The sequence below is a fragment of the Chrysemys picta genome, chromosome 6, assembly GCF_011386835.1.
Source record: "Chrysemys picta bellii isolate R12L10 chromosome 6, ASM1138683v2, whole genome shotgun sequence".
Lineage (NCBI taxonomy): Eukaryota > Metazoa > Chordata > Testudines > Emydidae > Chrysemys > Chrysemys picta.
This window is the reverse complement of record NC_088796.1, coordinates 127,669,730-127,686,498: the sequence shown is the minus strand read 5'-3', so window position 1 is coordinate 127,686,498 and position 16,769 is coordinate 127,669,730. Positions and strand designations below refer to the sequence as shown.

Here is a 16,769-nt window from a genome sequence, read left to right as displayed (position 1 = left end):
AGTTTATTAAAAACCTTCTACAAAGAGATTGTGATTGAGATTTTATTTGACATGCTTTAGAAGTAAAAGTTTGTCACTCACCATCTCTTCTAAATAGCCTCAGAACCTATGGATTCTTCTTCAAGTAGCGTCCCTATGGGTGCTCTGCCGTAGGTGTGCTAGCGTCCCCCTGAGCCTTTGATCAGAGATTTCTCATAGCTGTGTCTATTCGGCCTGTGCATGCGTGCTAGTCACCTTGTGCCTTGTTATATAGCACTGCACAGGCGAACTGCCCTCAGTTCCTTCTCAACCGCCTCAGTCTAAGACGGAGCTCTGGCAGTTGTCCCCGTTGAGGTTCCTCAACTTTGTCTTCATTTCTTATTCTAGTAGCTATTTGTAGTAGTTCTTAGCGATAGTGTAATTAGTTAGTAAGTAGTAGTAGCTTTAGCTTCCTAGTCAAAAAAATATATTCTTATATATATTTAGATAGATATTGGTTAGTAGATAAGGTAGTTCTTGTGCACTGGGAGCGTATGCCTGGTTCTCCCGCTTTCAGACATGGTCTGTTGTGCCGGGAGGCAATCCCAGTAAGCAACGGGCACGACTGCTGCATCTGTTGCCTAGTGGAATTACTCATCACCCAGAAGTGGAAGTTCTGTCTGGCACTGAAATTCAGAGCCAGAAAAAACAAAGAGAGAAAACTTCGTCTCCTCATGACGGAGAGCTCTCTATGCCCAACTTCTGACCCAGGCCCAGGGGACCCCCAGTCCGCCAGTCTCCCAGCAATTCTATTGCCTCCTCTCTGTCTGAGCCACACTCCTCCAGGGCATCTCAGAGGAAGACGCAAGACCCATCTCATAAGTCCTCCAAGGACCATGCCTGAGGCTCACCAGGTAAAAAGCTGAGGTTGTTGGTGTCTTCAGCCACTTCACCACCATCTGCTCTCCAGTCACGTACCCACGAGGCTTCTGGTTCCTCAGGGCACCACTAGACAAAAAGACAGAAAAGCCTTGGGCCCGGAGAAATCATAGGTACCATTAGCATACCGAGGTGGCAAGAAGAGCTCTTCCTCTGCTTCATTGGAACCGAAGAAGCCCATTCGGGCTCCAACCACACTTCTCTCGGAGTGCCTGAGGCCCATGGTACTGTCAGCGGTCTCTGCCACCATCACCTCAGTGCAGATTACAGGCTTGGTACCGACAGCATGCTTGGTGCTGCAGGGCTTCCATTTTCCCCAAAACCTGGCTGCATCTGAGATGCCTGATTCTCTGTTGCTCGGCTCCTATGTTCTTTTGGTACCGAGGACATCGAGATTGTCTGAAGTTCGCCCGATACTGTCCGTTTCACCTCAGATTTCTTCAGGCACTCCACCATTCCAGAGTGGGTTTGAGGATGAGGATTCTGATGAAGACCTTGCCTTGGTGTCCCAAATATCAGTTCAGGGCTCTCTCCTCGCTTTTGTAGAGGCCCCTTTCCAGAGGTCTCTGATGAGCCTATAACCACTTGTGGCACAAGATTGCAAGCACCATCTTTCTGGTATGAGCACCCCTGGGTGCCTTCTATGCCTTATGCACCACCTCCTTGGCCACATTGGGACCCTTGGGCAGCCTATCGTCAACAATATTCCAAGACATCAAGCACCACCCGTTGCAGAGAGGCAACCTGCATCGCCCGCTCCCTCGTGGAGACCTGATCCTCAAGAAGAAGCCTTTGAGGAGCAGGAAGCTAGAGCCGATGATGAAGTCTCTCCTATGGCCAATTTCTCCTCTTCATGTCCAGATGAAGCGCTCATTCGTCGTCCTCCTTCCTTGGCGGATAATTTTAAGCAGTTCCAGGATCTGGTCAAGAGAATTGCTGACTCCTTGCAATTAATTCGAGGAAGTTAAAGAACCTCATCATACGCTGCTTGTTCTCCTTCGTTCGCCCTCATCTGCCCACATAGCTTTGCCTGACAACGAAGCCCTTCTGTATCAGGTGCTCCTTTTCAGCTTGTCATCTGCCCCAACTTCTGAGGTTATAGATCTCTTCAAGTTGGGCCTGCAACTGAACGTTCAAAAATCCATTTTGACCATTGTGCAAAACTGAGAATTCATAGGAGCTTATCTTGATTCAGTAGCAGCAAGAGCCTACATTCCTCTGGATAGGTTTGTGGCCCTTTCCAAAAAAGCCAGTACAGTTCAACTAAGCCCCCATACTGATCAAGCCCCCTGATCAGAAACTGTTTTCAGTTGTTAGGGCACATGGCAGCCAGTACAGTAACTCCCCACTTAATGTCCTCTTGCTTAACGTTGTTTCGATCTTACGTCCCTGCTCAGTTACAGAACATGCTCCGTTTAAAGTTGTGCAATGCTTCGCTATAACGTCGTTTGGCTGCCAGCTTTGTCCACAGCTGGCAGCCCCCCATCAGCTCCCCTACGCGTCCTGTCCCCCCCCAGCGCCCACCGGCAGACCCCGCGGATCAGCGCCCTCCTCCTCCTGCCCGCAGCAATCAGCTGGCTTGCGGCGTTCAGGAGGCAGGGGAGAGAGGGGGAGCCTGCGCCCCGTGTCCTCGCTCCTCCCTCCCTCCCCCCTGAACGCTGCAAGCCAGCTGATTGCCGTGGGCAGGAGGCAAGGGAGGGAGGGGGGAGGAGCGAGGATGTGGTGTGCGGAGTAAAGGGGGAGGAGGGGGCGAAGAAGAGGCAGTTACAGGTGGAGGCTCGGGGGAAGGGGTGGCGTGGGCGGGCCGAGGGTTAAGCCCCCCGCCCCTGGTGCTTCCACAGTAGGGGAAGCTGCTGCTGCGCAACGTGCTTCTAGCCTACAGCACCTTCAGTCTCCTTGCCTGCCTCATTGTCTGCAGTGCCAGTGGGCTGGGCCTGTGTGGGGTAAGGCGGGGACACCTCCGAACTATAGTACTGTACTGAATGGCAAAAAAAAAATTCCCTGGAACCTAACCGCCCCATTTACATTCATTCTTATGGGGAAATTGGACTCACCTAACATCGTTTCACTTAAAGTCGCATTTTTCAGGAACATAACTACAACGTTAAGTGAGGAGTTACTGTATCTTTGTCAGAGACCACGCAAAATTCCGAATGCATTGCCATCGGGTGGCTGAGGACTGTTTATTCACCAAACTGACACAGTTTAAACCTGCATCTTTCCATGCCCACCTCCATAAAACAATCCCTCAACTTTGGTGGAAAGACCATCACAACATGTGTGCAGAAGTCCAATTTGCACATTCTCCCCCAGCGGTTGTCATAAAGACGGACACCTCTTTGCTGTGGTGGGGAGCACATCTAGATCCAGGCCAAGTAGACGTCGCAAGTCAACACGTCAACATCCTGGAACTCAGAGCGGTTAGATACTCCTGTCTCCAGGTTTTGCCACTAATCACATAATCACCGCAAGGATGCAGGATTTGTTTGGACTACATATCACGCATATTTTATATCGTCAAGGAGGCACAAGATCCCACTGCATCAAGGCTGTCAAGCTTTGGAATTGGTGCATACACAACCAGGTCTTCATCGCAGACCAAGGATTCAGCATGTGACCCTGGATGTATTCAGCAGACACTTCTTCCAAGACAACAAGTGGGAAATAGGCTACAGCATATTATACCACATATTCTGTCAGTGGGGCACCTCTCCGATAGACTTTTTTCGCCACAGTTTTGTGCTCAGTTTTGCTCAAGAGGCAAACTGGGTCACAGATCTCTGGAGGTATTTTTCACCTTCATTGATTGTTGAATCTCTTGTACGCATTCTCACCAATTCCGCTAGTTCTCCTCAAAGTAAAAAAAAAAAAAAGACAAAACCAGAATCACCCTAATAGGTCCGACCTGTCCCAGACGAACACGTTTTCCTTGCCTGATACAGCTGGCCATTTGATCTCCGATCACTCTCCATGCTGTTCCTCATCTCCTGTCCCAGGAAGGCAGGATGATCCTTTACCCCAATCTTGCAGTCCTTCATCTCAAAGCGTGGTTGGCCGATGGCTCATGGGACTAGAGACAACCTGCTCAGAGGAAGTAAAAAGAATTCTATAACACAGCAGGAAACAGTCTACCTGCTACACATACTTTCAAAAATGGACAAGATTTCTTTCTTGGTGTGACCATAGACATATTCCACCAATGACCTCATCGCTGCCAGATTTATTGGACTACATCCTAACACTAAAAAGTTTGGGACTATCGCTGAGCTCCATTAGAGCCCATCTGATGGCCATCATGGCTTTCCACTCTCCAGTACAGGGTTATTCCATTTTTCCCCATCCCATGACAGCGAGGTTCATCCGGGGACTAGGAAATCTCTATCTGCCAGTCAAACACCCTACTCCTGTTTGGGATCTCCACCTGGTCCTTAAATGCCTCTAAAGACCACTGTTTGAACTAATGGCTACCTGCTCACAGCTCCATTTATCAAGGAAAGCAGTATTCCTGAAAGCCATCACATCAGCGCAACGGGTTTGGGAAATAGGGGTCCTTATGGCATCCCCCCCCTTTCACAGTATTTTTTAAGGACAAGGTCATGCTGTGACCTCATCCAAAATTTTTACCTAAAGTTTCTTCCAAGTTCCATATTAACCAATCCATTCACCTGCCAGTTTTCCACCCTGAATCTCACCTAGATAATCAAGAAGCATTGTTGCACACCCTTGATGTCAGGCCTTCTGTCTGGCTAGGACTAAACCCTTCAGAAAGACCCTCAAATTGTTTGTCTCACTTGCAGATAGATCAAAACAGTCTGCAGTTTGTAGTCAAAGACTTTCTAAGTAGCTATCTGGCTGCAGTAATTCTTGCTACAAATCTTGTAATCATAGAATCATAATATCAGGGTTGGAAGGGACCTCAGGAGGTCATCTAATCCAACCCCCTGCTCAAAGCAGGACCAATCCCCAACTAAATCATCCCAGCCAGGGCTTTGTCAAGCCTGACCTTAAAAACCTCTAAGGAACACTTTGAACATAGGTACTCACTCAAGGTCCATTTCCATCTCTGCAGCATTCCTCAAAAACGTGCCCATTATTGAAATATGTAATGCTGCTACTTGGGTGTCTATACGTATATTTGCCGAACACTACACAGTAACTTACAACTCTGCTTCTAATACTGTTTGGCTCAGCTATACTTTCTTCTGTGCTAAATTTGACTCTGAAGCCCCCCGCCCAACACTGCCTTAGAGGGAACTGCTTGGTAGTCACCTAGAGTGGAGCACCCGTAAGGACACCATTGGAAGAAGAAAAAATGATTATTCTCAGTGTGCAGTAACTGAGGTTCTTCAAGATTTGTATCCTACAAGTGCTCCAGTACCAGCCCTCCTTCCCCTCTACTTTGGAGTTCTCTGCTGTTGAGCTTGGTGGTAGAGAAGGAACTGAGGGCAGTTCACCCACCCAGTGCTAAATAATAATGGCACGGGGCTGAGTAGCACACATGCGCAGGCCAAACAGACACTGCTATGAGAAATCTCTGATCAAAGGCACAGGGGGCGCTAGTGCACCTCCAGTGGACCACCATAGGGGGACACGCCTCGAAGAACCACAGTTACTATACTGGTTGAGTAACCAATTCTAAAGTATCCTTAACTTGAGCTGAACAGAGAAACTTTTTTTTTTTTTTTTTTTAGAATAACACTATTAAAAACCAATAACTTTATGTATAACTTCTTGAGAAAGTGTCTGGTAATAGGTTTCAGAGCAGTAGCCGTGTTAGTCTGTATCAGCAAAAACGACGACAATCAGTGTCTAAAATTACATTCTAAAGTATTTTTTTCTGTGCTACCAGGTTTGAAATCAAAATTTCCACTCATCTGCAAATATATTTGACTCTGTATCCTTAAAGTTTCTAAACTTGGGAAAAACAGAATTAACTGAAAATATTTTTTAAAATAAAATTGGAGGAGCTGAGGTGCCAGTTTTGTAAACACTTGTAAAAAAAAAAAATAGCAAAACTCTGGTTGGTGTCCTCATCAAGGACAACATGTTTACACTGAAAAATTGAAATCTTGAAGAACTGTGCTAAAACTTGCAATGTTCACATCCTTGGCTTACTTTAGGAATCTGTAGGGGTAAAAGTATGTAATTTTGTTTTGTTACATTATGTTTATCATTTTGATTTCCCCTCCTTCAGATTCCCAACATTTGAGATTCTCAAACAGGGATTCTTTATCTGACTTCATCTAGTATCCATGTGGCTATCGTAACTTATACATTATCTGTTCATTGAGAAAAGTTAGTTGGAGCAGACTTGGAAAAGATTAAAAGGATTCGAATTTTTTCAGATATCTGAAAACTTATGCAATTTCAGAGCTTGAAACATTAGGGTGTTTTTACAAACTGAAATTTTATTTCTTGTAGTTTTCCCAGCTAAACTTTACCTTGGTAAAGGCTTTTAAAACTAATCATTTTCCAATTACAATGATGCAGAAGCGTTTTGACTTCTCAATTAATATATATGGGATGGATTGATTTAAGTCAATGCAATTTAAATCACCCAGTTTAATCAGAATTCGAACCAGTAAGCTGAAAACCTTTATTTAAATAATCTATACTAATTGTGTTCTGCATTTGTACTTTTTAGTTATTTTCCTAAAGAAAAGTTGATTTTTATTAGTTGTTAGCTATTAAAACTTGTGAGGTAACTCCCTTCTCTTCATGTGTTAGTATAACAATGCCTGCATCTGTAATTTTCATTCCATGCATCTGAAGAAGCGGGTTTTTTACCCATGAAAGCTTATGCCCAAATAAATCTGTTAGTCTTTAAGGTGCCACTGGACTCCTTGTTGTTTTTGTGGATACAGACTAACACGGCTACCCCCAATATTAAAACATGTTGATTTTCAGTTAACCATAGCCTTTACACTAAGGCCTTGTCTGCACTGCCACTTTACAGCGGTGAAACTTTCTCGCTCAGGGGTGTGAAAAAACATCACCCTGAGCGATGCAAGTTTTAGCGCTGTAAAGTGGCAGTGTAGATAGTGCACCAGCACTGGGAGCTACTCCCCTCGTGGAGGTGGTTTTTTTACAGTGCCGTGAGCAGCGCGACTACACAGCCGTGTTAAAGCACTGTCATGGCTTCCGGGAGCTTCTGGTCCCCAGCCCTGCTCCCCGGCTGGAGCACTGGAGCGGAGCTCAAGGGCTGGCGGGCCGGCAGTTCGCCCACCCTGGCTTAGCCGTGACTTCCACAGTTCTGTGGTTTTACTTTCTTCAAAAAGTGGCAGCAAACATGTACTGCTTAATATTATTTTTATGTTTATTTTAAATGATTTTTAAAAGTTTGGAGTTATAAATTTCAAATTTAATTTTAAACAGGTTTATTTTTAAAATATAAACTCGGTTTTTTTATTTGTTTGTCCACCCTGCTATCGAAGTTAATGTTGAAATTGAATTGGATCCAGAATTTATTAATTGAATTTGGATAAATTTGGTTTTAGTATCTGAAGTTAATATTCTATAAAAACAGCCAGTTATGCCTAAAGTACTTGAGCCTAATGTTTTAATATAATATTACTGTTTTTCTTGCTGAAATAATTGTTTTAAATCAAAAACGTCTAACAACCTAAAATTTAAATCATTACAGCTTTTGCTATTTACCTCCATTAGGTGCCTGCATTATTGCATACTGGAGATATGGCTCGTGGCTGGGTGCCATCCGTTGCCCAATCTGCAGACAAACGGTAACACTTTGTATCATCAAAGACCCAATAGTTCTGATTCCAAATATAGGCCTGGAAACACGCACTCTCATGCTTACCTCTAAAAATAAGTAAGGGATGGCAGAGAGGGAAAGTATGAATGGTAAGCCTCTATAAAGGGAAGGGGAGGGATATAGGCAGGCAAGTGAGGGACAGAAGAACTGGTAGTGGGGAGTGTGGAGGGAGAATGTGAGTGGGACAAAAGTCTTAGTGGGGAAGTGATGGCAGACCAGGAGGAAGAGAAAGAGAGAGACAGACTAGCTATAAGGGGAACGGAGGAGAGACAGACAGGATAGCAGTAAGGTGGGGGGGAAGTGAAAGTATGATTTTAAATGGTTAGGGTTATATTGCATACTTAATGTTAGGCATATAAAGTGTTTAAAAGTTCAGGGCCTTTCATTGTTATAGACATGATGCTGTGGTATTTTTTAACATCCTGAGTTTGAGATGGCTGCACTACTCACGAGCTACGAGTGAGTTGTATGGGTCATCCCAAACCAGTGCCAGTAAAATCTTTACAGCATTTCACTATGTATTCCGTTTAGGGTGCATATTTTTCACAAAAATTGTCAGAAATATTTTAGAGAAGTTTTAAAGTATTATTTTGAGTATTTGTTGTATTCCTTCACCTGTAAAGCCAAAATGCCTCCATTACCATGAGTCCAATTACTTACCTTATTAGTGTTTCAGTGCTTCCCAAATACTCAGGTATTTATCCTCACCCCGTGTTTGGGAAGTGATGAGATCCTCACTTCACATGTGGGGCGCTAAAGCACAGACAGGCTTGCTGAAGGTCACATAGGAGGTCTGTGGCAGGGCGGGAATTGAATCCCCAAGTTTCCTGAGTATGAGGCCAGCCAGGACTGGAAGATTTTAACAGATTTGTTTTAAAAAACCTCTAACAGTGCCCTAAAAATGATTTCCCATTTGACTGTTTTAAGATACAGTATCCTGAGCCCTTCCAGGGCTAGTAGCAAGTATTACGTTACATCAGAAAACATGGGAATCTCCTTATCTTAGAGCAGCCCCACCTAGAGTACCTGCCCCCCATGCAAGCCCTGACATGTGTGCCCTGCCTCAGTTTCCCCTCTCGGGTAACCAAGTAACTTCACTTCTCAGACTCTTCTCTCCCAATAACACCCCTCCTTGGGATTGATTTATTATTAAACCATGTGCAAAATAAAATCCATTCATTATTCCCAGTGCAAATAATCATTATGATCACCCGACATCTCATCTCATGATGCCCCATGTACAACACCACGGCACCTTCAGCCATATCCGGACACTGTCCTGTTTTGTCTCTGGACAGCCACTCCAGCCCTTGCAGCTGGAGTGCAACCCTGCCCTTCCCAGTGGGAACCCTCACAGCCTGACTGCTGAGAGATGGTCTTTACCAGGAGAGCATCCCTCACTCCTGCTGGCCATCTCACACTTCCTGTGGGTCCAGTTCTCCGCCCCTGGAGATGAAAGTAGATAAGCTCCTCTGGTGCTCCCCTGCCATCAGCCCTCTCTGGCCCTTGGTTATGGCTTTCTGGCTTAGAGGCAACTCCTTCTGCTGTTCCCTGGCCTTCAGGTCCCTCTAGCCCTGGCTCTGACTTGGGTCACCAGCCAGCTAACCCCTCTTGCTGCTCTTCAGCCTTCTCCCAGAACCATAATCAGTCTCCTGGCTGTGGCCCTTCATCTCAGGAAGGTCAGCTGGCCAGTCTTCCCGGGTCTCCCCCCTTTTCAGCCTCCTGGCATTGGCTAACCCCTCCACTCAGCTCCCTGATAATTCCTCCCTTGTTCCAGGGAGGGCTGCAGAGAGCTCTCTCACCAGATCTCTTTCTTCCCCAGGCATCCTCTTTTATAGCTCAAAGGGCCAGTGTTATCTTGTACACTCCTCTTTCCAGTGGACTAAAGCACCCATATCTAGCCATGGAAAGTGACGAGCTATTTCATCTTAAGCAGGGGTCTGAAACTCACGGCCTGTGGGCCATTTGTGGCCCGCAAACCTCCCCAATGTGGCCCGCGGGGCTCCAGCAGTTTTGGGGCTGGGTCTCTCCCGTGGCCCCACCTGCCACCTCCGGGTGCTCCCCCCCCACCCCAGGCGATTTAAAATGGCCTGGGGCCCTGGCAGTGCAGCAGAGCAACACACGGAGGCCCCCCGTCCCGTCCAGCCTTGGAGCCCCAGGTAAGCGCCGCACCCCCCGACCCCCTCCCAGAGCCTACAGCCCCCCTCCTACCCCCAAACTCCCTCCCAGAGCCTGCGCACCCCCTTCCCCCATACCCCCCCACCCCCAAACTCCCTCCCAGAGCCTGCACCCCAATCCCCTACCCCATAAGAACATAAGAATGGCCATACTGGGTCAGACCAAAGGTCCATTCAGCCCAGTATCCTATCTTATCGACAGTGGCCAATGCCAGGTGCCCCAGAGGGACTCAACCACATCAGCCACACCATCAAGGGCTCATTCACCTGCACGTCTACTAATGTGATATATGCCATCATGTGCCAGCAATGCCCCTCTGCTGTGTACATTGGCCAAACCGGACTGTCCCTACAAAAAAGAATAAATGGACACAGATCGGACATCAGGAATGGTAACGTACAAAAGCCAGTAGGAGAGCACTTTGATCTTCCTGGACATTCTATAACAGATTTAAAAGTAGCCATACTTGAACAAAAAAACCTTCAGAAACAGACTTCAAAAGAGAAACAGCAGAACTCAAATTCATTTGCAAATTTAACACCATTAATTTGGGCTTGAATAGGGAATGGGAGTGGCTGGCTCATTACAGAAGCAGCTTTGCCTCTCCTGGAATTGACACCTCCTCATCTGTTATTGGGAGTGGACTACATCCACCCTGATTGAATTGGCCCTGTCAACATTGGTTCTCCACTTGCGAAGTAACTCCCTTCTCTTCATGTGTCATTATATAATGCCTGCATCTGTAATTTTCACTCCATGCATCTGAAGAAGTGGGCTTTTTACCCACGAAAGCTTATGCCCAAATAAATCTGTTAGTCTTTTTAAGGTGCCACCGGACTCCTTGTTGTTTTCCTAACATCCTGTTTGCTTTTTTGACTGCTGCTGCAAAATGCATGGATGTCTTCAGAGAACTATCCACGATGACTCCAAGATCTTTTTCCTTATTAGTTGTAGCTAAATTAGCCCCCGTCATATTGTATATATAGTTGGGGTTATTTTTTCCAATGTATATTACTTTACATTTATCCACATTAAATTTCATTTGCCATTTTGTTGCCCAATCACTTAGTTCTGTGAGATCTTTTTGAAGTTCTTCAGTCTGCTTTGGTCTTAACTATCTTGAGCAGTTTAGTATCATCTGCAAACTTTGCCACCTCACTGTTTACCCCTTTCTCCAGATTATTTATGAATAAGTTGAATAGGATTGGTCCTAGGACTGACCCTTGGTGAACACCACTAGTTACCCCCTCCATTCTGAAAATTTACCATTTATTTCTACCCTTTGTTCCCTGTCTTTTAACCAGTTCTCAAACCAGACCTCCTCCCCCACCCAAACTCCCTCCCAGAGCCTTAGGCAGGTGGGGGGTGGAGTTTTGGGAGGGCAGAGTTTTGGGGGCTGGGTTCTGGGTGGCATGAGTGATATTATTGGCCCGCTGGGAGGATTTGAGGACTGGCACTGGCCCTAAGGTAAATTGAGTTTGAGATCCCTGATCTTAAGCCTGTCATTGATCTGCGACTGTGTTACTCAGCCTATGCAGTGGAAGGGGGATTTCATATTTGGGGGGAGGGGGAGCAAACTTTGGCAAATTGCTGTTTAAAAAGGGCGGGGTAGGTGTTTGCAACTGCTCGATGGATTAGTGGCAGAGTATAAGGTAAGGTTTCAAAGATGAAAAATTGCAAAGCAATGTGATACGCTTTATCATAAGGTTCTGCAGTTTATCACATGAATATCATCACCACGTGTAAAGTTACAATAGTTTTCTGTATATAGATAAAATGTACACATGCGTATGTATGTCATTGTGTAGTTTTAGATATTTGTAGTAGAATTAATTCCCCAAACTATATTTTTCTTTAGGAGGAGAATCCTCCATTCATTACTTTTGCAAAAGCCAAGACTATCCTTTTTTCTTGTCCTGCCCCCTTTTTCTCCAATTTAATCACCTTATCCTCAAAACTTCCCATTGTTGCCACCAGCTTTCCAGTCAAGGGGAACCTTAATGGGGTAGGTCCTGGAGACTCACTCTGAGCCTCACCGTGATAGCCATGATCACGAAGCAGGTTGCAGCGGACTCCCCCTAGGCTGGTGCACTTTGGAGGAACAGTGTTGGTGAAGGGCCCTCAGCCACTGTGCTACACAATGAGCTCAAACTTCGCTGCTTTTATGCTTCAATGCAAGAGCATCAGTAATGATGACAGAAGCATTTGTCTGATTTTGGGATAAAAATTTCAAAACCCCCGAGCATCTAAATCACCTCTGAAAATGGGACTTGAGTTCCTAAGTCACTTATGCAATTTTGAAAACTTTACCCTTGGTCTACTTCAAAGACTGGATTCTTGTACTTTGTCCTTAGTAAATATTCTTGAAAATAGCTTTGTATATATCCTTTTTATAGTATCTTAAAATGTTAATTCTTTAAGACTTGGGAGCTGTATCTAAGTAAATACAGTGCAGGTATTAAACCCTCGTTGTTTTTAGGTTAATATTTAGAAACAAGGCCACATATATCTAAAGTTGTACCAAGTTTGCTCTACAGTAATGAATTATACTTAAAGAATGAGGTTTTAGCACTGAATTACTATTGTTTCATCTATGAATTTGCAATTTCGTATGCGTAAGAACTGTCAGGCATGAAGGGACTTCTTGCTGTTGTGCACAGGTAACATTGTTTTTACCACTCTTTGGTGAAGATCAGCAGGATGCAGCACAAGTGCTTCAAGATGTTAACGATTACAACCGGAGATTCTCAGGACAGCCCAGATCTGTAAGTAAGATTTGGGGGGGGGGTGAGGGGGGAGGATCAATAAACTGGTGAAAGACTAACACTGTTTTATAACGTGTGATTTTTCTTGTAGATGTTTATTTTCTGTTCATAATTGATGGGAACTACACAGGTTTTGTTTAGTAAATACAAGTCCCTGCAGCTTAAGCGTAAAAACATTTATTTTTAACTACTCCTTTAACCTTGCATTTCTGTTGTAATGACTGATTAAAGCCCTGATTCAGAAGAGCATCCTTTATTCAGGAAGGGTGGTTAAACGTGTACTTAAACGCTTTCCTGATTCAGGGCCTAAATTATTCATAATTAACAAGTAAAGAAATACGTGGCTTGTAAAGAAAAATATTTCCCTTTTTGCTCCCAGAACTGATCAGGAGAATTTAGCGTTGCTTTTTTCTGTGTTGATATAGCTCCCTTTCTTTTGTAAATGTATTTTGAGTTCTATGCTCCCTCGATTTCCTAATGATTTTTGTTTGCCTTCTCTATTTTGTTCTCTAAACTTTTCTCTCTGAGAGTGTTATTTCTATAACTGAATGTCGTAATTCGAGTTGTAAGAACTTTAGAATGTACACCTTGCAAGCTACTGTTGTCACATTTGCTAGGCACAGTTCGTAAACGCAGATCCTGTTCCTACAAATGAGATGTGTCCAGGCAGATCCCAATGATTTCAGTGGGGTCCTTCCTGCACATATCTCATTTTTTTCTTACTAGGGACCCTACCCCAAAGAGTTTACAATCTAAATAGATGACCCTGACAATATGAGAGAAAGGAAGTATTATCCCCATTTTACAGGTACAGAGACTGAAAGCCTGGTCCAAAGGCCATTGAAATTAAGAGACTCCCATTAACTTCAGTGGGCTTTGGGTTGGGCCCTCAGCGACTTGCCCAAGGTCACACAGGAAGTCCGTGGCGGACCCAGGAGTTGAACCTAGACATCCTGCCTGTGGATGTTGAACACAGTCCATTGCCTTAATCACAAGACTACCCTTACTCTCTAAAGTATTTTTTTACGCTCAGTCCATGTCTCCATTTAGTCTTCTATTCTGTGGCTCTGTCTGTTTTGGGAAAGGAGCCATTATTGAAACAGTGCTAAAATTAAAAAATGGCTCCCACTGAACCATGGCTAATTAGTGTGGATGACGCCACAGAATAAAAAATAAGGAGGAGCTATGGCTGGGTTTATTTTGTTTTCTAATCGTAAAGCTTGAACAGTGCCTTGAAAAGCCACATTTAGCCACAGCTGGGATATTGCATTATTCTTTTTCAGAGGAAATGTCATCTGTTGCAACTTGATTATGGTGTCTCATAGGAATTCCCAGCTTTCTTCCATATTCTTCGATTTTCCATACTTTCTCCCACTGCACCCTACTCACTCGATTAACATTTTGCTTTCCTGAAATCTGTTTTTGTTGATTTACCTTTTCGTAAATATAGACCGCTGCATTCTGTGAACCTTCTCCTTGTTATAATGAGTTCAAGTCCCTTTCTTTATTGTACGGAACTAATCTAACTTGTGAGCATTGAGTCCAAACTTCTCTACTATTGTTATATCCTCAGTCAGTTACTACTTATCTGTAAGAAATGGATCCAGAATAGTTTCTCCACTGCTTACTACTTGGTGAATCATAAGTTGTCTTCTGTGTCAATTAAGAACCTCTTTGATGCTAGTTTTGCTGTGTTTCTTACCCAATAGGTGTCTTGGCAGTTAAAATCTTTCATGAATTCATTATACTGTGGTTTCAAGTACCAGGTCTATAAACATTGTCTTGTGACCTAATGGATTCTAAAACTGGTGAATGTGATAGTATCAATGTTGTGCTTTAAAAAAAAAAAAAAAAAAGAAATCCCATTTAGGAAGTATTTATGTTGGCATTTTGTATGATGTTGCAAAAGATTAATTATTTCTGTTTTGTTTGTTCGTAGATTATGGAAAGAATTATGGATTTACCCACTTTACTGCGGCATGCTTTCAGGGAGATGTTTACTGTAGGGGGCCTTTTCTGGATGTTCCGTATCAGAATATTCCTCTGCCTGCTAGGAGCTCTGCTCTATCTGGCTTCACCTCTGGATTTTCTTCCTGAAGCCCTCTTCGGAATTCTGGGATTTTTAGATGATTTCTTTGTCATCTTTCTGTTGCTAATATACATCTCTATCATGTACCGAGAAGTGATAACGCAGAGACTGAATAGATGAGTGGAAACAATCATGACACAGATGTTTGTGTGGAAAGCTGAACAAAGGGACCCATGACACAGTATGACGTAGTAAAGCACCTATATAAACTTTCAGTTTTTGCAATTAAATAGCTTGTAGTCAATTATTTTATGCAAATGTGAGGGGTTAAAATGTGGTGATGCTTAACTGGAATCTTTAATTTGTGTGTTACATACGCTTAAATATTGAAGAGGTTAGATTTATGATGTAATAAATTACCTACATCTGCTTACACCCAATGAGCAATTGTATGTAATGCAAGATAATGCTAGTTATAAAACACCTCTTCGTGTGTAGTTTGTGAAAGGGAAGTTCTATTTAAGTGATGTCAGGACTTCAAACAAAAAAGAATTCAGATTAGCTTGACGCATTAAGACACTTCAATATTTAGTTTATCAAATTGCATAATTCTCACTGTGGTGGGTCAAAGTATTTTTAAATAACAATCGTTTTTCATATCCGTCTATGCAAGAAGAAACCCCCAAAGACAGCATTACAGTTGACATAATGAATTTGACTGCTGGACACAGTTCATATTGCACAAATAGAGGAAAAAACACTTCAGTATTGCTTTAACTGCACTATGTATAATGATATGTATTTCCAATGATTTTACTTTTCAGTTTTGGGGAAAAAAGGCTTTCTATTAGGGTCAAGATGAAGAAACCAGGAATAGTCAACACTTTGGTGACCGGCACTGAGTAATATTTTTTTACATAGGTTTTGTGTACATTAGCAGTATTTGAATGTCGGGTAAGTTGCACTGTTGTAAGCCCTACTTTATATACCCGTGCAACACATTTAAATGGGGGGTTTGCATCAGGGCAGCTACATCAAAGTAATTTACCACTGCAAAAAAACCTTAGGTTTTTAGTAGCAATTTGTTTAAAAGTGGGAATCCAAAGTGTATGTCATAACTGGATAATTTTTACACTTAACATTTTACCTGACTATGGATGATAATTAAAGTATTTAGATAAAACCAGTAACTATTCTTTCTCACAGGTTTGTACCAATAAGTTTAAAACAAAACAAAACAGTAACATGGGGCCATAGAAATCTGCTAGAAAATTAAAAATCGGTAAGATTTTTTTTTTTACCCCAAATGTTTGGAATTTGTGGGTATTTTTAACACCAGATATCACAAGCTACAAGGTGAATGATTTGAAAATATTTTCATTTTATGAAATCAGTGCTGCTAGAAAACTCAAAATCCTCAAGCCATTCTGTGGGAATTCAGTACTGTCTAACTGGAGGAAAGAAATACTTTTGAAGCAAAATAGCAAACATTCTAACTTTCTGAATACTTGAAAATAAAATTAATAGAATAAGCGATCCTTCGTATGTTTACATAATGTGGGTGGGACATATTTTGAAATGGCCTCCATTAATATAGTCTCCATTTTCTGATCATGCAAATATATGTGCATACAGTTTTGAGTGCTTATACATGTGTAGGAAGAGGATGGGATTTTTTCATTGAATGCTTTTGGTTAATGGGTTTTGCAGAGTCTGTCAGTTTTGTGGTGTTGTATCAGTGCTTAAAGTGCACATCACTGGTTTTGCCTTTATAAATATAAGATGGGGTGTTTGCTGTTGTTTTCTTAAATTTGCCCTTGAAAATCCAAAGTCATGTTATGATTTAACTGGATTGTTGAACCTTTCTTCGGACATATTTTTTATTTGAGATGGGTGAAAAGAGAAAATGGAGGTGATAAAAACAAAAAAATTAAAAAAGAAAAAGACATGGTAATAAGTGTATGCTACTGGCTTTGGCTGCCTTTAGTGTTTTTTAGCACCTCATCTTTTCCCTTCATTTTGTCATCACTAATATACGATGACAACTTGCTGGCTACCTCAGTTAAATGTCAACATACCGATACTACAGTATGTGAATCTTGCTCGATATTCAAGGAACTTAAATCCT

At 43.0% G+C, this 16,769-nt stretch overlaps 1 protein-coding gene across 8 annotated transcripts in view; it reads left to right on the top strand.

Moving 5' to 3' along the window:
- The window catches only part of RNF170 (ring finger protein 170), a 47,947-nt gene extending 31,772 nt beyond the window's left edge, over nucleotides 1-16,175 (top strand). For 6 of the 8 annotated variants that reach the window (XM_042859154.2, XM_065549818.1, XM_065549820.1 and 3 more), the window contains 3 exons: nucleotides 7,564-7,637; nucleotides 12,508-12,612; nucleotides 14,552-16,175. In XM_042859154.2, the coding sequence (XP_042715088.1) occupies nucleotides 7,564-7,637; nucleotides 12,508-12,612; nucleotides 14,552-14,821 (449 nt within the window). In that variant the 3' untranslated portion in view covers nucleotides 14,822-16,175. The remainder of the gene's footprint in view (nucleotides 1-7,563; nucleotides 7,638-12,507; nucleotides 12,613-14,551) is intronic. The other 2 variants (XM_065549817.1, XM_065549814.1) reach the window with 2 other exon arrangements.
- Nucleotides 16,176-16,769: the final 594 nt, after the last annotated feature.